The sequence below is a fragment of the Mercenaria mercenaria genome, chromosome 3 (genome assembly GCF_021730395.1).
Source record: "Mercenaria mercenaria strain notata chromosome 3, MADL_Memer_1, whole genome shotgun sequence".
NCBI classification, from domain to species: domain Eukaryota; kingdom Metazoa; phylum Mollusca; class Bivalvia; order Venerida; family Veneridae; genus Mercenaria; species Mercenaria mercenaria.
This window is the reverse complement of record NC_069363.1, coordinates 51,811,474-51,839,172: the sequence shown is the minus strand read 5'-3', so window position 1 is coordinate 51,839,172 and position 27,699 is coordinate 51,811,474. Positions and strand designations below refer to the sequence as shown.

The following is a 27,699-nucleotide window of genomic DNA, read 5'->3' as shown; positions in this document are numbered from 1 at the left end:
AAGCAGCTTTCGCGCGTGCGCATTACGGAAGCAGCTCGCATCGTCAGACTCATTTTCTCCTTTCTGTGACATTTCCTCATCAAAATGGATCCACAGACGTTTATGGACATCGCGACGAAAGTCACGAAGTTGAAGATGTATCCATATTTCGATATAGCTCATTACACGCTGATGTGCATGTCAGTTAGAGATGATTTACCACAGAATCAACCGGCAGGTAGGCATGAATTACCTCCCTTGTCACTAATTGTATCCAGATCGTAACAAGGCAGGTTTTGTGATCTGTGAGGTATTTTTTATTGACTCTGTTGTGTGGAAGTGAGTATTTTAATAACATTTTCTCAAAGCATTTGTCCACGTTTTTATATAATTTGAAATTATAAAATTAAACCGAGTCACTGATGTCAGTGATGAAACTGAAAGTGAATTTGAGAGGCAGGGGAAAGGCATAGTCCTATCAATAAGACCTGACATAACATATTTTAACATTTTGACGTCTATCGGTTATGTCATGTCTTATCGGATCGCCATGTATAACATGTAGTGAGAAGCGAACACACTTCATGTCGCCTCTAATCTTCAAATTATGAACAACATAACCCAAGTCAAAGAACACTACTTACACCGAAAATAAGCCTTTTTTCAACTGCACATGTGAATAATTATAAAATAAAAGTTACTTTTCATATATAAATATCGTGTTGTTTCTTTTCACTGTATGTATTGCCGTGTATCTGTATTATGGTGTGCAACATTGCCGGTCTATTCCGAATGTTGTGTAAACACAGTTTATTTTGAGAATCAATTTTAGACGAAATATTTTCCCTCTGGATCAATTGGCAAACAGTTCACGTGGAAAATTGTTTTCGTCTAAGTCGATTCTAAATATATTATAACCTGCTGAATATGCTTGAAAAATGGCGGAATGTGTATTGAAAACTGTACACAATTGACATATATTGGATATGAGGGCTTTTAAAGGTAAATTTAAACGATATATTACTAGAATATGATAAATAACGGTAGGCTGGACTGTCTAAACCTGCGTATATCGTATATTTTTCGTGTGAGAAAATGCTACATTCTACTGATTAGGGCCCTTTTAGACGTTACAATGCAGATTGAAAGTAAAATGTAAAATAATAAAATAATGAATGTTGAAGGTAAAATGAGCATGTACACGTCTAATATTTTGGACTAGGGAAAGGCAGTGCATTTAGTCTAAAAAATTTTTCGACTGCAAGGCAGACCAATTTCACAGACTGACATTTACCGTATATCTGCAGATATGTCTTAAGTAGTTGGGATCAAAACTGGTGGAAATAGATGTGATTAAAGGTTTTGAGGTTTAAAAATAGGAAGTGGCTAGGCTACAATGAGACCTCGGGTAGACCAATTTTACCAGGGTTCAAATTTAGACAAGCATACAAGCTAAATGCTAGTGGAATTTTGAAATAGCTAGTGGGTTTGAAATGTACTAGCTTATTTCAGCTAGTCAATAATATAACAAGCAAATGTCTTCAGAGCTTTAATAAACTTTAATTGTTTTAAAGGTACACATTTTTCTTCATAAAAGGAATGTTATCATTTATGTTAATGATATTTTATTGTTCAACAAAAATGGCACAAGCTATTTTAAGCTAATAGAAAATATTTTTGTTTGTGACTGGCTACTAACAAGGTTTGGCCAGTAAAATATTAATTATAGAGTAATTAAATATTATTAACTTTAGCCGGTAGCTTTTCATTTTAGCTAGTGATCAAAAAGGGCAGTAGCTAATTTAGGGGTGGGCGATATACCGCGGTAGACCGGTTATTGCGATGTTTTTTTTCCCGACAATACGATATTGCGATATAATTTTCGAATATCGGTTACAGTGATTTTTTTCAGTTTTGGGGGAAGGGGGTCGGTGCCCTTTGGAGGGGGAAAAATACGACGTAAAACTAAGAAAAGGGGAATTTTCATTTGTATGTAAATAAACTATAGTTTCAAGTTTATTGATAAATTCAGGGCCCATAAGAACATTGTGACATGACATATCATGCATATAACACAATGTAGCATATCAATACCAAATATCTGAATAAATTTTTCAAATGTAGAGGATAAGACATCCATTAGACTACCAAAATTTACAGCAGACATCTGGTCCCTTCCTAAACAAGTCGGTGAGTGGCCGTTTTTTTTTTATTTCTGTCAAATTCTGACATTTGCAGTCACTGTTACATTTGACCTGTCACAATAAAAAACAAACTGTAAAAAAAATTGCGTTGGACTAGTCCCTTCCCAAAGCATAAAATCAAATCCTGACTGACTAGAAGATGGAAAACTCAACACTACCCGGCCAAACAAATAGAATGCAAATCATTTACAGACTATCATTCAACAGCGTTGTTGTGCAGAATAATAAAGCGCTTCGATGATACTGATTTATCAAGGGAAGTTACTCCAAACGGTGTCGATGTAAACAAAACGCGAGATACCGTGGTGAACTGTTTTCTATATGAAAATAAATAAAATAAACTAGTGAATTATGATTTAATTAATTGGCATTTTATTTTTTATTTTCGGAGGGGAATTTTAGGCATCGGAAAGGGGAAAAAAACATACTATTTCGAGGGGGGAATGGGGCCGAATTTCGCCGAATATTTTGGTGAAAAAAAACGCTGGGTTATTTTATAACATTAAGTAACACTAACGTAAACCAAGATGATTCACAAAAAAATCCTTTTCTAGCAGCCAGCACGATTCAACTTTGTTTTCATTTTTCTCCTTTCATTTCCGGTGCAGGTAGCAGACTGGTTTACAGCTATTTTACAGACCCAATTCCACATAATAAAACCAATAAGAAAATTTAGATAAATATAATTTTGTATTTGTCAGCGACTCATTAGTAATTTCGGTGAATTGAGCAACCTGTGTAATATGATTGTATCCGTAAACCGAATGTAGTGCCGCACAATAAATCAAATATTTTGACGCAGTCTACTTTCGCTTTTGAATATTCGGTAATACTCCCCATAATCTAGTCAAAACTTTTTATTTTTTTGTTTACTGGTATTTTTATTTATTGAGAAGGTCGAGCAAACACTCGTGTTGTTGATACTAGTCATTTTACTCATTTTTAATTGAATAAATTTGAAAAAAAAACCAGTATGATTCGTCATGTTTTTGTTCATTAAATAACTGGTACAATATATCGCAGTATATTGCAATATCCACATACAATATTGCAATATATCGCAATACCAATTTTCGTGGCAATACCCACCCCTAAGCTAATTTCAGCTAGTACAAACTATTGTTAAATTTGACCCCTGTTTACATTCTGATATTTCATGTTGTCTACCTTCATTTCATGTTGTCTACCTTGAGGTCTCAACTAGAAACAATCAAAACTGTGGTGGAAACTGTGATCGATTGAAATTACGATTTATCAGTAGTCACGAATTTTTTTTAGCCCTAATGTTACAGTCTCAGGAAAAATGACGTGCAGCCTCGACCGGGATTCGAACCTCGGACCTTCGGCTTACCGTGCCAGCGCTCTACCAATTGAGCTACCGAGGCCACCCGATGTGAGAACCGCTACACACCTTCCCTCTTATTGCGAGACATTGGCACTCCTGGCCAATGTCTGCTGCAGACTGTTAACCGAATTCAGGTGCACACCCCAGCCAAACTGCTTCGCCCCGCATGGGCTCCAAGGATGAGCATCCCGGACGAGCCCCCAAATGTAACATTCTCAGGAAAAATGTGCAGCCTCGACTGGGATTTGAACCTCGGACCTTCGGCTTATCGTGCCAACGCTCTACCAATTGAGCTACAGAGGCCACCCGGTACGAAAACTGCTACACTAACAGCTTGCCTGTCTTAGGACAGCTCTTGTTAACTTTAGCACTTGAAATTGGAAAATTTCACCTGCTTTTCGAATTCGGGAAGAGACTGAAAATCTGCCTCTGTTATATTAGGTAAAAAGACCCTGCCAGGGGTCTGGTGATATGACCCTAACACAACCTGTGTATGGGCTGTCTTGAGCCAAGTTGAGGTGTGGTTCTGAAAATGATAATTGCAGAAAGGATACTATAATTAGTTATCAAAGTTAAGAAATTCACTCTGGTTTGTTGTATGCTGTTTCTCCTTGATTCGAGCCTCTTAAATCTCTAGGGGTGTGCATATTTTTTCAAACCTGTTTAATTAAATATTTTTTGTTTGTTGTTACAAAAATATTTGCTTTTAACAATGAACATTAAGAATTACAATGTTATCATCTTTTATATATGTACTTTTTTGCACCAGACTGACGGAGGTCAAACTCCACATCAATTCGAGCCCTTTGTTTAATAGGTCAATAAGTGTTGTTTGCACAGTCTATTTCCATAAAGTAAATTTCCATCAAGATTGAATTCTTGTTCACTTGTTACAACAGTCGAAATATGCTAAGGATGAATTAATTTGAAATTTGGGCTCACAATTTTACCCACTGCGTAATTTCCTTTTGAAATAAGCAATTTTTGATGCAAAATATTTAAACAGGTATTTACACAATTTTTCTGTGGCTTCAGCAGGGGTGGCAAATTCAATTGTCCGTATTGCCCAGGTTGTCCCAAAGCTTGTACGGACAAGTGAAATTTACCCAGAATTTACTATATAACTATCACTACAGACAAGTACAAAATAGCAATTGACAAAAACGGACAAGCAAGTCAAAGTCAGATTTCGCCAGCCCTGCTTCATGACTAATATTTTCCAAGGCATTTTAAAATGTAAATGACCCAAGTTTCTGATGGAAGAACATGCTACATGAGCATGAATTTTACTAAAACACAAGGGCTCGAATTGATGAGAAAGCTCGAATCGACGAGAAACAGGCATACAGTTATTAAGGAAGCTTTTATCAAACTTGTGTTTTTCTTGGGATTGAAGTATTAAAATGCTAATATTATGTTTTTGGTATTTTCAACTCACTTAGAAGTTGTTGAATTTGTTTTACTTCTTTGATAGATAACTGTTACTAACAAATATCATGCAAAACTTACGCATGCTTTTCTATTTGTTACATTAAGATTTATAAAAAATGTACATGCAGCAAAAAATCATACTTAAACGGTTGTTTTATCCATAGCCAGGGCACTCGTTTGGCCATTTTTGGGGCCGAATATGGGCCCCATTCCCCTCCTAAAATAATATGTTTTTTCCTCCTTTCTCAGAAGAAATGTCCCCTGATGATAGGTTGTTTGACACAACTAGATATGAACTCTCTGTTAAGTTAAATTATAGTGCCTCTAAGGAAGATTACTGCTACAATATAATTACATTAGTTAGAAATTATTGAAAACAGTATTAATAAGAGCGAAAAGAAGTTACATATACATGGCTAAAACTTCCCCTTTTTGTCTTAAAACAACGAAAAATTCCTCTTCCTGAGGGTATGGGTACCTGTCCCCAAAAGTTGTCTAGTGCCCTGATAGCCCCGGGCCCAATCAGCTGCTGCTCCTTTTAGATCATTTAATAAATGTCAGAATTAGGTAAAAAATCTCCAGTACAGCTGATTGCAGAAGAACAACTTGTCTTTTATAATGCCTCAGGAGAATTTATTATGATAATTGATTGGTGCAGTTTAGACATAATGACACATGTCAGCTTTGAGAAATTAAATGCTGGATTGTATAATTTTATTATGTCTATTTGATATGTTCATCATTAATAATTTAAAATTGTAGGAAAAGGTTAAATACATACAGTACACACCGTATTTTCCCGAATAAACGCCCCCGGGGGCGTTACATTTTCCAAAGAGGCGTTCATTTGAGGTAAAAAAAATAAAAAAATGAAAATTTTTACAAAACTTAAAAACATCGTTCAAACCAACTGTAAAGTGTTTCTGTGTTGTTTAATTCCCCCAAAACGTAATTATTTGGCATCCAATTTAATGCAGTGTGTCTTAAAATTATGCATTTAAATAGGGTACCTCATGTATTCTGTGACACGCTCGCGACATTACACATTACTTCATCATACCCAAACAGCTGTGTACTCCGATAATATTTTCCTTAGTACATGCTGGTAGCAATACACAATGTCAGTGGTTTGACACGCTGCTTATGTGTCGGCTTTTAAATTAAAAGTTATTAAAACTGCCGAAGAAAAGGTTAACACTTTGCCACAAATTTGTTTAAAGTCGACAGGAAGCTTGTGCCCGGTTGGTGCAAAAACAAATCAAATTTAATTTTCTATTTGATGATTGGATACGTACCGTACTTAGTATAAACGTTTTGGGTTTAAGGAACTTAGACTGTTTTAAAGTGTGTTTAATTCTTAATAGATTGGATACTTACTGTAAATTACTTATTATGTGGACTTATAAAAATGAGGTAGGTGATTTTTTTTTCGTTCTTGTTGACTTTTTTCCCCTCCAAAACGGGTGGGGGGCGTTAATTAGAGGGGGGGCCTTAATTCGGGAAAATACGGTAACCACTGCAATCATTGCATTAGGTAGACAAGGAAAATCATTTACTGCTTATAATGCTATAATTTTGCAGGTTCATGTTAGTATGATTGAAATTACGATTTGTTTAATTTTTATCTTGAAATGATTTTATGAAGATGTTTTGAAAATGTCAAATTTATGTTGAAATAATTTCACAATCAAAGATGTTTTAATTGGAAACATGGGTCATACACCACAGAATTAATTTTGTGTCCGGACTTTAGTGTGGCAGGGTAGTTCTTGTGTCAATAATTCCTAAAAATACCTTTCATAAGTATTTTATGTCACATGTAACTGTGCACCCTCTCCAGAGCAAACATCAGCCCACTGTTTAGCTCAACTGGGAGAGTGCAGATCTATGGATCACAGGGTCTTTAGTTGGATCCCTGGGTGAGGCTTACGTTCACATTATCAAGAAATGTATTGTTTTTATTATAGCATGATTTACCCTATGTATTATGGGATTGCCCTTACCTAATTTATCATGCCACCAGACCCTAATAACTGAAAAAATACTTCAATTATAATACGCTGCTACACTTTTATCACAGCTACCTGAAAATAAAGGCATAGCAGCTATACAGACCCAATTATTAAGAGCAGACCTAGTGGTCCAGTGGTTACACTGTCTATGAAACAAGGGTCTTGAGTTTGAGTCCCGGCTTCTTTTGCTGAAAATTACTAACATATGGATACGAGTCCACGGGGTTAATGATAATGGCATACACTATACAGACCCAAGTGTGTCAGAAAACTGATAGCGGAATGGCATGCATTTATCATACCGCAAAATAGTGAGTATATTGTTTATGATAAGCCAAGCGTAGGTGCTACACTGTACCTATTGAACATCAAGAGTAATTAATTGTTAAGCCATTATGCTTTACAAACTATGGGATATGATTATAAAAGTCTGAGAAGTTAAGAACCAGTCAGGAATGAAAGGTTTATGTTGCCTTAGACAGCAATTTGTCAGGTCTCATCTGCAGTTTATATTGTGATATGGTTTTTGGCACTTTGAAAATATTTTCTTTGTGTGTTTAATATTATGGTAGAGTTTTGAATACTACTATGTTTTGATAGAATAATTGTATGTACACGGGTACTAAACAGTGCCTGCGGTACTGACTGTGCCGACGAGGATTGAAGGCACCTCGCTTCCTGTACCGCAGGTACTTCGTCAATGTTTACAAAACGAGCGAGATCGGCGAGTGATTTTTGTCATTTTTGTCATTTTGTTACTGCATGGAGTATTTTTTCAAAAATCGGGGAATGTAGCGGGGTGTAGATGTATCTTATCTACATACCCATGCTAAAATTTGTGGCAAATGATCAATTTCCTAGAAACGTAAGGACAAATAAGTTGAGAATGAAACGTGATTTTTTCACATCAGTGACTGTTTAGACTCGATTTCTTTTCGCTGACTCAAACGATGTCGTCTCTGCCGTCGTAAATTGTATTTATAAATGACATGTGATCTGCTAAAACATGAAATGTGTCCAGAAAATTCCGAATTTGAACGTTATGCCACATTTGGAAAAGTGCCGCAGGCATTTTGACGATGCCGCAGCCCCTTCGAGGTGCCGCAGGCACTTTCAGAAAGTATCGGGACATAAATTTGGCCGAAACTAGACAGATGGAAGAACAGAGAAACAACATTTCCTTCAAGAAAACGAAAAGAAAAAGGGGTGTTGAATAGTATGCAGTGGAATGCAAGTCAACTGAAGTCAGGTACCTTCATATTGCCGCATTTCAGAAAGCGGTCCGCAGAATAAAAACCCTATGCTGCTCGATATGTTGTTGTTTGTTTTTTTTTTTTTTTCAAAGTTTTGTTTGCAGGGAATAAAATAGGTTTTTACGTACATGTAAAAACTATTAAAATTCTCCCGTTTGATCGTTTATGAGCTATACTTATTAAGTTCTCATTTTTTCTGAAAACATTTTTAAAATATTTTTTTTTGTAGATATACTTATATATTTCCAGGAAACGTTAGGCTATTAAAAAACTACAGAAAATTTCAAACATCGATATAGTTTCTGATTTTATACCGTAATAACTGTCTAGCTAGTAAATGTCAGCTGTCCACAATGGGCTCTTACACAAATGGTATCGAGATTATAATGTGAATCATCGCAATAATATTTACAGGAAACTTCTGACTATTGAGACTCTTATTAGAAAACTTCGCTTTATCATGATAATTTCTTGAAGTATCCTGACAGCTACCTACCTATCTCGTGGCAGAGGTTATAATGCAGTAATCTGGTCAAAAATGTGCTTCCGTGGTGTAGGTGTAGTCGAAAGAAGTCCCTAATAAATAGATCTTAAGTTTTCTATTTTTCGCGCATTTTCGCATAAATCGGGAGCCAAATGGGCATCATTCCACTCGTGGAATTAATTTTACATAAAATAGGACACTTTTCATGCTAATATTCGCTTGTTTTCGAGTTGTTTTACGTGAAAACGAAAGTAGGGTTTTTATTCTGCGGACCGCTTTCTGAAATGCGACAATATGAGGGTACCTGACTCCAGTTGACTTGTATTCCACTGCATACTATTCCACACCCGTTTTTCTTTTCGTTTTCTTGAAGAAAATGTTGTTTCTCTGTTCTTCCATTTGTCTGTTTGTCTAGTTTCGGCCAAATTTATGTCCCGGTACTTTTTGAAAGTGCCTGCGGCACCTCGAAGGGGCTGCGGCATCGTCAAAATGCCTGCGGCACTTTTCCAAAAGTGGCATAACGTTCAAATTCGGAATTTTCTGGACACATTTTATGTTTTAGCAGATCACATGTCATTTATGAATACAATTTACGACGGCAGAGACGACATCGTTTGAGTCAGCGAAAAGAAATCGAGTCTAAACAGTCACTGATGTGAAAAAATCACGTTTCATTCTCAACTTATTTGTCCTTACGTTTCTAGGAAATTGATCATTTGCCACAAATTTTAGCATGGATATGTAGATAAGATACATCTACACCCCGCTACATTCCCCGATTTTTGAAAAAATACTCCATGCAGTAACAAAATGACAAAAATGACAAAAATCACTCGCCGATCTCGCTCGTTTTGTAAACATTGACGAAGTACCTGCGGTACAGGAAGCGAGGTGCCTTCAATCCTCGTCGGCACAGTCAGTACCGCAGGCACTGTTTAGTACCCGTGATGTAGTAGTCTAAATAGTTTGGTTTATATACATCTTTAGAGTAAATAGTTACTAGTACTTGATTTTTTTTTTTGAATTTGATTTTCTATATTCTCTGGCTTATCCCAAATAATTTGACGTGAACTCTTGTATGTGTTCAGGATTAATGTCCTGTGAGATGGCCTAGGCTTGGTATTCAAGTTTTTCAAGCAGTATTTAAGAAACCATCCCTAGTGAAAATGAACATCTGGAATACCACTGGAACTTCAACTGGGATTCCATCTCAGTTCCACTGGTATTTTTCAACGGAATAGTGTTGGTATTCCACTGGAATAGCGATTATTTACCAGTGGAATTCATTTGGAATACCAGTGGAATCCCACCAAAATACCATTGAAAAATACCAGTGGAATTCCACCAGAATACCAGTGGAATGCCACCAGAATACCAGTGGAATTCCACTTAGAATACCAGTGGTATACCATCAAGATTCCAGTTGAATTCCATCAAGTTTCCAGTGGAATTCCACTTAAAATACCAGGGGTATACCATCAAGATTCCAGTTGAATTCCATCAAGTTTCAAGTGGAATTCCATTTGAAATACTAGTGGTATACCATCAAATTCCAGTAGAATTCCATCAGGTTTCCAGTGGAATTCCACTTAAAATTAGGTAAATATATATCTTGCAATGTTGCTTTTAATTGGATGTTGGTGTCATCATCATGTGTAAAATAGGAGATGTGCAAGTTTACATCATGATAAAGACTCATGCTAGTTTTTATCAATTTATATCAAATACATTATGAGCCAGGTGAGTCACTAGGTGAAAATGTGCATTTTGTCACTATTTTAGGGGCCATAGCTCTAGAAATAGGCGATGGCCACGAAATGTAGTAGGTGCCCGGAAGTTCATATCATGTTATAGACTCATGCAAGGTTTCATTAATCTATATGATATTCTTTTTGAGGTAGGTGCATCATCACAAGATGAAAATGTGCATTTTTCACTATTTCAGGGGCCATAACTCTGGAATTTGGGAGAGGGGTGCATTGCCAGCTGGAAAATAGAAATAGGAGGTGCACACATTCATATCATGTTAAAGACTTATGCAATATTTCATCAATTTTTATTAAATACTTTTTGAGCTAGGCGCGTGACATTTTTTTTTCCTACACACATACACACAAACGGATGGACGTACAGATGCATGGACAACACTAGACTAAAATTATATGCCCCCACCACTCATAGTGGGGGCACAAAAACACATCTTTTGACAAAGTAAGAAGCATGGAAATCAAGAACTGATCAAAATATTTACATGACTGTATAAGAATAAAAGTCATGAAAACCAATGACAAAAAATATGACTGCATCTGACTAGAATTATATGAATAAAAGAAACAGAAAAAATATCACATTTTATAATTGATTTAAACTTCTTTTGTTTTCAACATATATAAGGCACTTACTGTAGCTGATACCATGCTATTCACATAAATCTGGTCCAGAATTTCAAACTATATAAAAACCATTTTTCCGCCAAAACTGGTGCTATTTTATTCACAAATCATGAAATTCAGTTGAGTGGAATTCCACTTGTACTGGTATTCCAAATTCAAATTCCAGTGGAATTCCACCTGTACTGGTATTTCAAATTCAAATTCCAGTGGAGTTCCACCTCTACTGGTATTTCAAATTCCAGTTCCAGTGGTATATTTGGTAATTCCACTGGTATTCCAGTAACATAGCAGATTCCAGTGGAATTTATGTAGCATTCCACTGGAATTCCATTGATTTTTAGCTTGACTATTCGAAGAATAGTCTAGCTATTCTACTCACCCTGGCGTCGGCGTCGGCGTCACACCTTGGTTAAGTTTTTGCATGCAAGTACATACAGCTATCATTTAAAGGCATATAGCTTTGAAACTTATTTATTCTTTTTCTAGGTCAATTGACCTTACGCCAGTGTTGATTGACAGGTTCCAACTGACCAATCAGATAACAGAACTGATAAGCCTTGTTGTTAGCCGCCATTTTGTCCGTCAAACTTAGTGCCGGACTCGCCAGTCAAAGAATATAAATACCACCGAAAAATCGTCCAAAATGGTAAAAAGGTGACGTTAGGACACCTTTACATCAGACACAGGGAAGAGAGTGTAATACTAGAGCGTTTCCCTTTTCCAAATCCACTCTCAGACCTCGAATATTGTCAACGATGTATCAGGCTCTGTGGACGTCCTCAAGAATAGTTGATCTTAAAAATCTTATAAGAGTGTTTAAAAGCAAAGCAATTCGACTTAGCACTCATTGTGTTATAACGTTTTAATTATTTCATTTAAATCAGTGTAAAATTCTATGAAAATTAACTTTCTTATTTAACAAAAGTGCCTAGTATTCTTTATTCAATAGTAAAAATATTCCGTCAGTTACCAGAGTAACTGGTATGTACTGATAAAACACAAATATTTGATGTTCTATATTATTTGAATGGTAACGTGTAAATAGTATGCCTTAATGTACCTGAAACATGATTTATGCATTTTTAGCTCATCTGATTTTTTGAAAAAAAATGATGAGTTATTGTCATCACTTGAGCGGTTGTCGGCGTCGGCGTCGGTGTCGGCGTCGGCGTCGGCGTCGGCGTCTGCGTCGGCGTTGCCTGGTTAAGTTTTATGTTTAGGTCAGCTTTTCTCCTAAACTATCAAAGCTATTGCTTTGAAACTTGGAATACTTATTTACAATCATAAGCTGACCCTGTATAGCAAGAAACATAACTCCATCTTGCTTTTTGCAAGATTTATGGCCCCTTTTGTACTTAGAAAATATCAGATTTCTTGGTTAAGTTTTATGTTTAGGTCAACTTTTCTCCTAAACTATCAAAGCTATTGCTTTGAAACTTGGAATACTTGTTTACCATCATAAGCAGACCCTGTACATCAAGAAACATAACTCCATCTTGCTTTTTGCAAGAATTATTGCCCCTTTTGGACTTAGAAAATCAGTTTTCTTGGTTAAGTTTTATGTTTAGGTCAGCTTTTATCCTAAACTATCAAAGCTATTGCTTTAAAACTTGCAACACTTGTTCACCATCATAAGCTGACCCTGTACAGCAAGAAACATAACTCCATCATGCTTTTTGCAAGATTTATGGCCCCTTTTGGACTTAGAAAATATCAGATTTCTTGGTTAAGTTTTATGTTTAGGTCAACTTTTTCTCTTAAACTATCAAAGCTATTGCTTTGAAACTTGCAACACTTGTTCACCATCATAAGCTGACCCTGTACAGCAAGCAACATAACTCCATCCTGCTTTTTGCAATAATTATTGCCCCTTTTGGACTTAGAAAATCATTTTCTTGGATGAGTATTATGTTTAAGTATACTTTTCTCATAAACTATCAAAGCTATTGCTTTAAAACTTGCAACAGTTTTTCACAATCATAAGTGGACACTGTACATCAAGAAACATAACTCTATCCTGCTTTTTGCAAGAATGATGGCCCTTTTTAGACTTAGAAAATCATGGGTAGGACAATATTTCTATTATACAAAAAAAATCAGATGAGCGTCAGCACCCGCAAGGCGGTGCTCTTGTTTAAGGTTTACATCAATCTCCCACTGGTGTATGTTAAGTCATACCTGGGTGATAATACAACAAATAATAAACATGATAAAAAACTATGATTAATATAAAACTATTTTTAATGAGTCTAATCAATAATTTCCCAGGCGCTCAAAGTTTTGACTTAGCACTCGGTGTGTGCTTTCGTTCTAAATTTAATTTTAATAGACAGCGTAAACTTCGTCTAAAATTCCAGAAAAAATAGCATATTTCGTATAAAGAAGATATGTTCTTAAACAAAAAATTGTGCATTCATTCACAGGCGCTTGAAGCTCTATCAGTAAATATAAACATACATATATACCATATCCCACCCACCTAATATACTATGAAATAGTACAGAGATCTACGATCTCTTCAAGAGATCTAACCTTCATATACTTTTTATTGATTGAGCTTCAAACACCTGTGATTCATTCTGTATACTTTATAAAGAAATTTGGTAGGCTCAAACATTATTTTAAGCTGCGATGCGCCGGTATAAGTCTTGAAATATGAGTATGGACTATATCATCGCCTTGGACTATATCTTATTTATTTATCATTTACACGTTTTAATTCTAATAAGAGAACTTTCTTTACTATCATGTCCAAGTATTAGACATTAAATGCTATGTATCTGAATAATGTTGAACAATGATATGAGCATCTTAAATGAGTTCCGGTATTTCGAAATCCGACGTTTCTTAAATGACACAAGTGACAATTTTTACATGTAAATTACCTTATTTAATTTATCTAATTATTTTGAAATAGGATTCAGAATCCACAGTCTGATTTCAACCTTAATTAATAAAAATCAATTAATGTTCTAGTCTGCTTAATATAGTCATACCCTACATGATTTCCGGGAGATCGAAATTTGACGTTTCTATAATGAAAAAGAAACGGACAATTAAAAAAAACACAAAATCAGCTATAATGGTTTCAGAGATTTCCGTCTTTTTTACGTGTTTTCCGCTCGGCCCCCTGCCTTGTTTAGTTTTCCTCATACTCGGGTGCAGTTCCCGGCTTTTAACAACAATCTATCGTTGTTTTTTGTAGAATTTATGTTTCGCTTCAGAACATCCACTTATTAACGATTGTGTTTTGTCTTTTCACTTTAGAAATACGTGTGAATTGAGGTAGCGTACGCCGAAATCTACTAGAATGTCCGGCAAAATATTTCTGCCGTCGCCATTTGATTCCTTTGTTTGTCGGGCCTAGCATGAATTGTTCCCCCTGAAAACTGGTAGGCGTGGCTACAGGCTGTCTGGCGTAAGGTCAATTACCTACCTCTCTGGGTCAAGTCCCATAACTCTGACATGTATTTTGAGCAAATTATGCCCCCTTTTGGACTTAGAAAATTTTGGTTAAAGTTTTTTTACATGCAAGTTACTATCTCCAAAACTAATGCAGATATTGAATTGAAACCTCACATGTGTCTTCGGGATTATAAAACTAGTTGATAGCACCAAGTCCCATAACTCTGACCTTCATTTTGGCCAAATTATGCCCCCTTTTGGACTTAGAAAATTCTGGTTAAAGTTTTGCGTGCAAGTACATACAGCTATTACTAAAAGGCATATAGATTTGAAACTTATTTTTTCTTTTTCTAGATCAATTAACTACCTCACTGGGTCAAGCCCCATAACTCTGACATGTATTTTGGCCAAATTATGCCCCCTTTTGGACTTAGAAAATTCTGGTTAAAGTTTTGCGTGCAAGTACATACAGCTATTACTAAAAGGCATATAGATTTGAAACTTATTTTTTCTTTTTCTAGGTCAATTACCAACCTCACTGGGTCAAGTCCCATAACTCTGACACATATTTTGGGCAAATTATACCCCCTTTTGGACTTAGAAAATTCTGGTTAAAGTTTTACATGCAAGTAACTATCTCCAAAACTACTACAGATATTAAATTGAAACTTCACATGTGTCTTCGGGGTTATAAAACTAGTTGATAGCACCAAGTCCCATAACTCTGACATGTATTTTGGGCAAATTATGCCCCCTTTTGGACTTAGAAAATCCTGGTTAAAGTTTTGCGTGCAAGTACATACAGCTATAACCAAAAGGCATATAGCTTTGAAACTTATTTATTCTTTTTCAAGGTCAATTACCAACCCCACTGGGTCAAGTTCCATAACTCTTAACATGTATTTTGAGCAAGTTATGCCCCCTTTTGGACTTAGAAAATTCTGGTTAAAGTTTAACATGCAAGTTACTATCCCCAAAACTAATGCAGATATTGAATTGAAACTTAACAATGTTTCTTCGGGGTTATAAAACTAGTTGATAACATCAAGTCCCATAACTCTGATATGTATTTTGGTCAAATTATGTCCCCTTTCGAACTTAAAACTCTTTTGATATTTAACATTTTGGGTAATAATTTCCTGCTTCTGTGACAATATTTCGAATAGTTGAGCTTGGCTGTCTTACGGACAGCTCTTGTTTCACTAGGGATGGTCTTTTGCATTTAGTAAAGTAGTGATTTAGGTTTCTGTCAGTCAAGGGAAAGGTTGTGAGATTAAACCTCGCTTCAGTTTACTGACAGAATGCAGCTCCCCACGACCACCATGGCATGTTCATTTCTCCCAAGATATATTTTTCAAATCTATATAGGCTTCTGGACTGAATTTTGGAACAGGTAGTATGCATTCCAACTGTCTGACTACCAGTAATTGCATTGGATTTTTGAAATAATTATGAATCTCATTTCCACAACATAATAAACACTGGTTTATAATAATATCTGTCAGAATTTGCAGATATTCAGCAATGTAAACAAGCAAAGGTATGAGTGAAATGCATGCAGTATAAAACATGATTCTCAGGAAGATTTTGTCAAGTTCTATTATGTTTCTGCAAGGTGGCTGTTTATGTCAGCAGTTTTCCCCCACATGTGAATGATTGATAAAGGGTGTACCTTGAAGTAGATTTATATGGAAGCTCGAAAGGGCCATATATCAGTATTTTTTCCTTAACTCATAATTAGTAATTACTTACTAAAGATCTTGTGACAGCCAGTTACTAATTATGTCATCCCTGTTGCAGTCAAGCATCAGTGTCTCTTTGACTTTCGCTTCTGTCCCTTATTGACTATACGACTATGCATTGGGGGAGACATGCGCTTTTCTACAAAAGCATCTTCTAGTTGGTATTGCCAGTTAGAAAAATACTGATGCGGTCCTTTCAGTTTTCGGTAGATGTAGGATATTTAAGTTGGAAGATCATATTTTGTAATTTTATGGCAGATGACTTATTAAAACATTTTTTTTTTCACTTGGCTATGTTATGTTTTAGATATTACAGTGATATCGTTTTGAGAAAGACAATGACCAGGGCCTCCACTGGGTTTTGTTTGCTGAGGAGAATCCCATTAAAAAGTATTATTGAACTTGCGCTGTCAATTTTAACTGCATTTATCAAATACTGCCTCATTTACACATAGGGACAGAATAATGACTGCATTGATGACATCACTGTCTTAGGAACATGCTGGCTATTTGGAAAAGAGGTTTACACTGTAAACAGTGCAGACTACAGGCACAGGAATCCCATACATCACTTATGATAACTTGACATAACAGATGTAGCTTGTATTGTTGAGATTTGTGATAATGTTTAGAATAAGCTATATCTATAGAGATCAAAATGTTTCATATGTTTTCATTTAGCAAATGAACTGGCTGGTAGTAGTAGTTCCTATTGTCTCAACATACAGCAAACAAATATGACTTGCTTTTATTGCTGGCAGCTTTGAAATACCAATCTAGAGGTCAAACTTGATCCTTGGATCTGGAAGTAATTGATCAGAGAGCACATCTTAAAGTTCCATAAGGCTCTTTATATTATGTTAAAAAGGCAAAAGGTAGCTCTCCAAATAAGAAAATATGAATAACATGATTAGGAAGGCACTTTCTACTAATATTGCATTTGGATTTATACATTCAGTCATAAAGAGAGGTAATCATAAACAGTGGATTCTCTAATTACTTTTTGCTTTTTGATCAGATATTGCAACCTTTGACAAATATATGAGAAAACAGTAACATTATAGAAACTAGGATTTTACAAAAAATAATATATTTTAAGTTAATAACAAAAAAATAATTCACAGCCTTATAAATAAGTACATTATGACCTTGTAAGACATTTTATTCTTGATTTGGCCCCTTTGTTTTATTAGGGGAAGTAGAGAACAAGTTGTGTGTGCAAGAAATTAAGAGATTAGCTGACCAAAACAACACATAGCTGAATTTATAAAGTGTATATAGTTAAGTTATAAACCTTGGCACACACTTCGAACAATATTGGGGAAATGAGGCCAGGGCCCTTGTGGGAGTAGGGAATTTTAACAACATTTTCAGGGAAAAGTAGAATAATTATTGTTTTCAGTAATTATTTTGCTGTGATCAAAAGCATATTTTTAAAAGCTTTACAGTCATGCAGGTTTGATTTGGAATTCACATGAATGTAATTGCAGGTTAGTGGAAGAAAACAGTCTGTTTATTACATCATTTAGAAAGGGGCCTCCGTGGCCGAGTGGTTAAGGTCGCTGACTTCAAATCACTTGCCCCTCATCGATGTGGGTTCGAGCCTCACTCGGGGCTTTGAATTCTTCATGTGAGGAAGTCATCCAGCTGGCATACGGAAGGTCGGTGGTTCTACCCAGGTGCTCGCTCGTGATGAATAATGCACGGAGGGACACCTGGGGTCTTCCTCCACCATTAAAGCTGGAAAGTCGCCATATGACTTGTCATGTGTCGGTGCGACGTTAAATCCAACAAAAAAAAAACAAAAACAAAAAAAAAACATCATTTAGAAGTAATTGCTTAATTTTTTTGATCTTGATTCTTGCCAAATATCTCAAAAAGATGTGTTCATAATTGTACTATTATTGTGGAAGGTTGAATATTAAAAAGTATGAAAAGGTAATGCATTTGAATTACATGTTCCCTGCAATAGATACCATAAACTCCTTGATTTTTTTTTTTCATGGATTTTGCACATTCATTTGTTTTTTCTAGTGCACAAAATTAAATTTTAATAACAAATGAGATTTATATCCATTTAAAAAAGATAATGTTCTGAAATAATTAGCCAAAACAACAAAATTGCCATCAAGTTAATGATTTAACATCTAAGGTTATACCAGGAACATTTAATATTATGTACATTCAACTTCGTCAGTAAAACATCTCATGAAAACACCTGTAATTATGGTGTTACAGATCATGAATTCAACATTCATTATGACTGTGATCAAGTATTTTTGTTTAGAACTCAATTACCTAAGGTCATAGACCAGTCCTGAATTTCAGTTTCTGATTCATTGTTCCTGAGCACATTCTTGAAATTGACCAATAGCAATCTTGCATTCTGAGACTGGTCTGTATACCCTTGGCCCCAGTCTTCATCTGTTTAGCTTTCAAGTCATCAGAATGAAGGTTAACTTAAAAAATAACTTGTAAATAAATAGGTTTTCCAGTTTGCACTGTTACTGAACAACAGCTACATTAAAGACAGCAACATGCACCTATGTATGGATATTTATCTTATATCCTCATTTAAAATTCTGGGTGCCAGATTTGCAAAAAATTGTTTTAATTTTCTATTACATAAAAAAATGGCTGTAAATAGTGTGGGGTAAATGATAGCAGATCTGTAATACTGAGTAAAATGGTGCAGAAAGCAGGTAGCAGTTTAGATCATCACTGATAACCTGCTGTCTCACGGAATCACAGAACTTAATAGAATGTTAATTGATTTGAATTTATTAGATTACATACATTTTGTACTTCTGAAGCTCAGAGTCAGAGAGACTGCTGATGAAAGTTCAGAGAGACTGCTGATGAAAGTTCAGAGAGACTGCTGATAAAGATGGTTAAACAATTATAGTGGTACATATTAATCTGCTTCCAAGGACCAAGCTTACATTATAGTTTGGAAAATTTTCAAACTTACTTGAGCAGGAAAACCATACAATACTGTTGTTCAGTCAAAAAAAAATATTTAAAGAAAGCAGATTCTTATAATTTTACATTTTATTTTTTGCCTCTCTTTTGTTTATCCTTTTATTACTACTTTCTTATTATTGATCTTATATAAATGAAAAAAAAAAGTCTGTTCGAGTTCATTTTGTTTGTTCTTTTATTCCCCCTTTTGTCTTACTTTTATGTACCGGTATATACAATATTGCAACGTAGTTGCTCACAGGATTGGAATCTGGTAGAATGCTTAATGGTTTAGGCTGTTTTGTGGAACAAAAAGATTTTCAATGCTTTCAAAAATTGGGACTACAGAGCTTGTTTGTTATCAGCTGTACTCACATCTTCGCTTTGTTGTTCCATATCTTCCAACTAGTTATGTAACTCGTGTTTGAATTCATGGCATAATGGTATATTTTCAGGCACACAGCCGTTCTATAGACGACATCCATTGTCAACATGGTTATCAAGCATGTTGTTATGTTTCGCAGGAAGTATTATTGCCAATATTTTACTGGGGGAGCCAGCTATCACACCATTCAAGGATCATAGAAGTGTGCTTACAGCCACTGCAGTATGGTATGTCTTTTGAATGTTTCCAGTTCTTATAACTACAGCAGTATGGCATGCCTTTACATATAACATGCATTGACTGAAAATAATAAAAAATTGTCTAAAATGTCAGTTTGCACAGACAGCTGTCAAGATTGTGCCAAAACATCAGACATCTTATTTCCATTGCTCTTGATTACTTTGGTAATATTGCATTTCATCTGTTTCCCATAGAAAATTAAGTCAGTGATTTTTTCAAGAACTTCCTAGAAACTAGATTTTTGCAGTGTAAAGTTTGTGCAAGGCGAGAGCGTAACAAAATGATGTTTTACTGATACAACACTTCAAAGAGTTCTAACCTGTGTCTTCAGTGAAATGGGGCTTTGAAAGTTGATAAGGTTCTTCTGTAAATTAACCTTTCGTCTGCTGGTAGCAAGTGATTCTGCCTTTGCGACCAGTGCAGACAAAGATCAGCCTGCACATCCATGCAGTCTGACCATGATGGTCTGCACTGTTTGCTATATGGTCAGTAAATTTTCATTTAACACCCCTTCAAATAATAAATGGTATTGCCCAAATTGAATGATGGACCAGTCTATTTTAGAAATTTAGCAGGCTAAGGGTTAATATCCTATCATTATACCCCCACCAAACATGTTTGAGGGGGGTATATAGGAGGCAGTTTTGTCGCGTCCCGTTGCGTCGCGTCCCGTCCCGTCGCGTCCCGAAATCTATTATCTCAGTTATTACCAAATGGATTTGATTCAAACTTAAAATACATGTTCCACCTTATCACCCACATCATGTGACACAAGGTGCATAACTCTTGACACCAAGTTTTCATGAATTATGTCCCCTTTTACTTAGAATTTAAGGTTAATTTTTTGTATTTTCACTATATCTCAGTTATTACTAAATGGATTTGATTCAAATTTAAAAAAGATGTTCCACCTCATCACCCACATCATGTGCCCACATCATGTGACACAAGGTGCATAACTCTGACACCAAGTTTTCATGAATTATGTCCCCTTTTACTTAGAATTTAAGGTTAATTTTCTTGTATTTTCACTATATCTCAGTTATTACTAAATGGATTTGATTCAAACTTAAAATAGTTGTTCCACCTCATCACCCAGATGATGTGACATAAGGTGCTTAACTCTGACATAAATTTTTTATGAATTATGTCCCCTTTTACTTCAAATTTAAGGTTGATTTTGATGTATTTTCACTATATCTCAATTATTACAATATGGATTTGATTCAAACCTAAAATAGATGTTCCACCTCATCACCCACATCATGTGACACAAGGTGCATAACTCTGATACCAATTTTTCATGAATTATGCCCCTTTTTACTTAGAATTTAAGGTTAATTTTGATGTATTTTCACTATATCTCAGTTACTACTGAATGGATTTGATCCAGACTTAAAACAGATGTTCCACCTCATCACCCACATCATGTGACACAAGGTGCATAACTCTGACACTAATTTTTCTTGAATTGTGTCCCCTTTTACCTAGAATTTAAGGTTAATTTTGATGTATTTTCACTATATCTCATTCTGATTGGCTTAGAAGTAACCTTTTTTTAACTTTTGTACTGAGTTTCTTCCCCTTAAATTCCAGGAATTAGTCTATTTTTAGAAATCCTATTTTTAGATTTTCAGTATTTTAGGTATTTTTCTAACTTTTTTATTATAAGTTCTATGTAAAAAGTAAAAACATTTTTCTGTTGTAACATGGGTCATAAGACCCTTTTTTGTATTAACTTTTAGTGTATCTCTAATATTAGATATTTAATATATTTACTTGTATTACTATACTAGTATTATACTAGTATTACTTATATGTGGAAGCCCAGGATGAAGTACTCCAAAGTATTTTTAAGATTCCTTATGGTTGCCATTCTTCTGTGACAAGACCGTATGGTGGGGGTATGAGTCACTCCTGTGACAGTTCTAGTTATTCTTGTAAACAGAATTGTAATGTATTATTTCAGGTACCTTGTGTTTTATTCACCGTTTGATTTGGTGTATAAGCTGGCTAGGCTGCTTCCGTTCAAGATGGTCATCTGTGGTTTTAAGGAGGTACAGAGAGCGAGCAAGATTTACGCGGCTGTCAATCACACTGCCAAGCTTTACCCTAATGCTTATCTAATCATAGTCTTGATAGGAACTATAAAAGGTAGGTAAATGCTTTCCTCATCATCATTTTCTTAGGGAGTGTAATGAGTTACAGCTATTTTCGTTGTTGTTGTGTTTCATTTAGGAAGAACTGGTTATCAGTTAAGATATGGCAATAAGAGTTGCAAGATTGAGAGGACTGAAAACTAGTGTTCTTTGACTTAAGAAAATCCAGAAAAAAATAATTTTCATTGTTACATGTTAAAACACAATTCGCCAGAACTTTATTATTGTTAACATTTGCATATTTAAACAATAACAAAATTCAAAGTTTTTGTGAAAAAATAACATGTATAATGTCCAGGATCCAGTTTGAAATTTTAACAGGTGATTAAACTAATGGTGGTTATATTTGCACACTTTAGAAGACTTGGTCAAACAAAATTAATGTTAAGAGTCAAGGATTATGAATGCTTAAAAGTCTTACAACTTGCCACCAAGACCATACATTTGAATAAAAATTTAACTGGCAGTTAGTTTAAGAACAGTTAAAGTTTCAAACAAGGGGCTAAGATGTTTACTACATCCAGAATTGTGCCCATCCAAAGAAGATGCATTTCAAACATAAGAGTGAACACCAGTGATGATAAAACCCCTATTATAACTATGTTTGAAACAGCTATGTTCATCCAATGGTTTTCGCTTGCTTTCATTTTCTTCAGGTGTTTTAAGTGAAAATATGTTACTCAGGTTTTGTTTTTACATGTATTCAACTGTTAACATTGTACCTATAGGAGCTGGTAGTTACTTGATGAAGAACTTTGAGAGATTGATTCGTGGTGTATGGGTGCCAGGGACCAACGAAATTCTTCAACCAACTTTGTAAGCTTTATTCTTTATACATTTCTAATAGATAATTACCTAACATGTTGATATGATTCAGTTACAATGTAGATGCTTCTACTGCACAGTCTAAATGAAAAAAGTATTTTGTTTCATTAAATTGAGAATTGATATTAGATTTAAAACACGAGAAAAAAGTTCTGGGCAATAAGATACCATACATATTTGTTACTCTGTTACCTGAAGCAGGACACTATAGTATGTGCTATATCTGACTAACCTGAGCGATGGAAATAACATCTTACTTCCTGGACAGTCTCTCAGTATAAGTGTTTACCATTCTTTTCCAATCAATCACATGACATTTTCAGGGTTTACCAATATCTATTCCCTTAGACTGGAATATTAATTTTGCCATTTCTCTGGATAATATGTTTTAAGAGGCTGACCTATTTAACAGCTGGGGAAAACGCTAAATTGAATAGAGGCTGTCGAATTTATATGAATTCTTCATTATTAAGAAACCGCAGCTGCTACACTCCCACCAGTTTGGTTTTTAAATGCTGAAGATTACATTTTATAAACTCTATCCTATACTTGAGGCCTATCTATCTTTAAGATTTTGAAATTTGTACAAGATTCAGAAAAAGTGTTTTTATCAATCTAATAAAATTAATGAAATTTAGTAATTATTTGGCTAAAGTAAGTTAGTTTGACAAAAATGACATTGAATGAAACAAAAATTTAAATGAATTTACGGCTAAAGCTTTTTAAAATAGATGCTTTTTTCATAAAAATAATTAGTTTTACTTGATGGCGAATATGTATTTTTACTTACAGCGCAACGAAGGCTTGTCTGGTGGCATCTATCGTGTTTCTATTGGAGCGGCTAAACTACATTCAAGCGCCCCACCCTCTCATTTATTTCGGAGTTGTAATTTTCTTTGTGTACTTCAAGCTGTCAGCATTACTACTTGGAATTCATGATCCATTTGCGCCATTTGAGAACTTGTTTTGTGCCATATTTATGGGCGGAATGTGGGACGCTTTAAGACGCGCAGTTGTACGCGAGCAGAAGCCTCAAGACGAGCGAGACAGGAACGATATGCCAATGAAGAGTAAAGAGGATAAGAAGAAAGATTAAGAAGCTGAAGTTGTATATAATCAAATAAGGTTGCATTAGCATTTTTTTCTAAATCACCGAAAAGAATGAATTTGTAAATTTAGTTTAAAAAGAGCTTTACATCTTGTTAGCTCATCTGATTTTTTGAAAAAAAATGATGAGTTATTGTCATCACTTGAGCGGTTGTCGGCGTCGGCGTCGGCGTCGGCGTTGCCTGGTTAAGTTTTATGTTTAGGTCAGCTTTTCTCCTAAACTATCAAAGCTATTGCTTTGAAACTTGGAATACTTGTTCACCATCATAAGCTGACCCTGTATAGCAAGAAACATAACTCCATCTTGCTTTTTGCAAGATTTATGGCCCCTTTTGTACTTAGAAAATATCAGATTTCTTGGTTAAGTTTTATTTTTAGGTCAACTTTTCTCCTAAACTATCAAAGCTATTGCTTTGAAACTTGGAATACTTGTTCACCATCATAAGCAGACCCTGTACATCAAGAACCATAACTCCATCTTGCTTTTTGCAAGAATTATTGCCCCTTTTGGACTTAGAAAATCAGTTTTCTTGGTTAAGTTTTATGTTTAGGTCAGCTTTTATCCTAAACTATCAAAGCTGTTGCTTTAAAACTTGCAACACTTGTTCACCATCATCAGCTGACCCTGTACAGCAAGAAACATAACTCCATCCTGCTTTTTGCAAGATTTATGGCCCCTTTTTGACTTAGAAAATATCAGATTTCTTGGTTAAGTTTTATGTTTAGGTCAACTTTTTCTCTTAAACTATCAAAGCTATTGCTTTGAAACTTGCAACACTTGTTCACCATCATAAGCTGACCCTGTATAGCAAGCAACATAACTCCATCCTGCTTTTTGCAATAATTATTGCCCCTTTTGGACTTAGAAAATCATTTTCTTGGTTGAGTATTATGTTTAAGTCGACTTTTCTCATAAACTATCAAAGCTATTGCTTTAAAACTTGCAACAGTTTTTCACCATCATAAGTGGACACTGTACATCAAGAAACATAATTCTATCCTGCTTTTTGCAAGAATGATGGCCCTTTTTAGACTTAGAAAATCGTGTTTAGGACAATATTTCTATTACACAAAAAAAATCAGATGAGCGTCAGCACCCGCAAGGCGGTGCTCTTGTGTTAGCATTATATCTCTGACAGAATTATTCGGAAAAAAAGAGTTGAGATTAATAGAGCTGGGAACTGTAATTTGAAATTAACTGTTTGGCACTATCGGATCATTGTATGTTTTTCCATGTGACAGCCCTTAAAGTTAAGAGAAATACTGAGATAAAATTTAGGATTGATATTATAATACTTTTATAGCTCCTTTTTGGTTAGTGGAAGCAAATTTACCCCATTCTGTTCTAAAACAAATACCAATGCATGGAAAACTAGTGGAGTCATTTTGTATGTTAGAGAAAATCCTGGCTACCTCTCTAGTTAGTGGATCCACTTCTGTCAAAAGTTCCTTGATCTGCTGGTAAGACAGACAGTTATCATTAGCACAATGATCTAGCTTGGTAGAGCACACTGAGGGGACGACATTGACTTTTGTTTGAAAAATTAAAAAGAAAAAAATATGCAAAGGTAGAATATTCCATAAACCCCATGACAAGGTATTTCTGCTGATGGCTATGTCCTTGTACCAAATGATCATTAAATTTAACTATTATCAGCAATATATTTTTTGATTTTTCACAATTGTTTGTATAGACTTTTGGTTGTTTCTCCATTTAAGGTGAGAGCTATGTAGATATTGAAAGATTGCAAGATATTTTCATGCTAATTGCATTCATGTAATATTTTTGAGATTTTTAGACCTGGAGATTTTCAGTGTTCATGTGTCAAAGCTATCATATGTGTATAAACTACGGTTGTGTATAGATTTACTCCCAAAATTTTCAAATTTTGGAAATAGTTGAATCTGCTGTTGTCAGTAAGAGATACTATCGACATGTTTGATAATGCAGGCCTGTATTTAATACTCAGCTCATTGGTTAGAATACTTGCATGTTCTTGACAAATCAGAAATGTTTTCTATATGTTTTCGTGCCAAAATTTTATGTTACATTTTCAAATAAAAGCTTTCACTCAATATACAAGTAATTACACTGGAAAGAAAAGAAGAGATAGTTCAAAGATATTTCATTCAGTTAGATGAAATTTCATTGAAGAGCTTGCATCCCATGTTTAAGAACTGCTTATAGAAAAAGTGCAGATTTGTGTTATGTAGCATCTATAATTACTGCAGTCAAATAATATTTCATCTTGTTTGTGTACAAACATCTGCATAAAAATTATATTAAAAAATCTATGGGAAAAAAAGAATTGACAAAAGGAGACAGAAGTGTTATATAATTTTAGAGTAGAGTGGGGTTGTTTTTTTGTATTTTGAACAATATTTTTTGGAGACAATCTTTACAAGACATTTTGCTAAATGAAGTGGTTTTGTCAAATGTTTTTAGAGCTACAACTTCTTTATTTTACTGTGGGTACAATGGTTATCTGATGGAAAATTGTCATTGTTCACTCAAGTTGATTTTCTTTATAGCAAATCATGTTTTGCTTTTACAATCGTGCTGACTGGATGTTGCGTGCATTGTTCCCTGGAGGCCTAAATTATATTTTTTTTCACCAAATCAGTTTTGCTAGACTAACTTTTGTTGGCAGCAAACTCGTTCATGTTTTTAGCTCACCTGAGCAATGCTCAGGTGAGTTTTTCTGATCGCTCGATGTCCGGCGTCTGTCGTCTGTCGTCTGTCTGTCGTCTGTCTGTCGTCTGTCTGTCAACATTTAGCTTGTGTATGCGATAGAGGCTATATTTTTCAATTAATCTTCATGAATATTGGTCAGAATGATAACCTTGATGAAATCTAGGCCGAGTTCGAAAATGGGTCATCTCGGGTCAAAAACTAGGTCACTAGGTCAAATCAAAGAAAAACCTTGTGTATGCGATAGAGGCTGTATTTTTCAATTGATCTTCATGAATTTTGGTCAGAATGATAACCTTGATGAAATCTAGGCCGAGTTCGAAAATGGGTCATCTTGGGTCAAAAACTAGGTCACTAGGTCAAATCAAAGAAAAACCTTGTGTATGCGATAGAGGCTGTATTTTTCAACTGATCTTCATGAATATTGGTCAGAATGATTGCCTTGATGAAATCTAGGCCGAGTTCGAAAATGGGTCATCTCGGGTCAAAAACTAGGTCACTAGGTCAAATCAAAGAAAAACCTTGTGTATGCGATAGAGGCTGTATTTTTCAATTATTCTTCATGAATATTGGTCAGAATGATAATCTTGATGAAATCTAGGCCGAGTTCGAAAATGGGTCATCTCGGGTTAAAAACTAGGTCACTAGGTCAAATCAAAGAAAAACCTTGTGTATGCGATAGAGGCTGTACTTTTCAATTGATCTTCATGAATATTGGTCAGAATGATTGCCTTGATGAAATCTAGGCTGAGTTCGAAAATGGGTCATCTCGGGTCAAAAACTAGGTCACTAGGTCAAATCAAAGAAAAACCTTGTGTATGCGATAGAGGCGGTATTTTTCAATTGATCTTCATGAATTTTGGTCAGAATGATAACCTTGATGAAATCTAGGCCGAGTTCGAAAATGGGTCATCTCGGGTCAAAAACTAGGTCACTAGGTGAAATCAAGGAAAAACCTTGTGTATGCGATAGAGGCTGTATTTTTCAACTGATCTTCATGAAATTTAGCCAGAATGATTACCTTGATAAAATCTAGGCCGAGTTCGAAATGGGTCATCTTGGGTCAAAAATAGGTCACTAGT

At 35.1% G+C, this 27,699-nt stretch overlaps 1 protein-coding gene across 1 annotated transcript; it reads left to right on the top strand.

Annotated features, from left to right (window-relative positions):
* Window positions 1-26,588, top strand: LOC123524779 (trimeric intracellular cation channel type 1B.1-like). Its single transcript, XM_045303245.2, has 5 exons — window positions 1-217; window positions 19,665-19,821; window positions 21,804-21,988; window positions 22,722-22,809; window positions 23,611-26,588. The coding sequence occupies exons 1-5, from the start codon at window positions 85-87 to the stop codon at window positions 23,912-23,914; spliced, it is 867 nt and encodes a 288-aa protein (XP_045159180.1). The 5' UTR covers window positions 1-84; the 3' UTR covers window positions 23,915-26,588.
* Window positions 26,589-27,699: the final 1,111 nt, after the last annotated feature.

Coding starts and splice junctions, on each gene's coding strand:
- LOC123524779 (XM_045303245.2), top strand. CDS start 85: ATGGATCCACAGACGTTTATGGACATCGCGACGAAAGTCACGAAGTTG. Junction 19,822..21,803: donor CTTACAGCCACTGCAGTATG/GTATGTCTTTTG, acceptor GTATTATTTCAG/GTACCTTGTGTTTTATTCAC. Junction 21,989..22,721: donor CTTGATAGGAACTATAAAAG/GTAGGTAAATGC, acceptor TTGTACCTATAG/GAGCTGGTAGTTACTTGATG.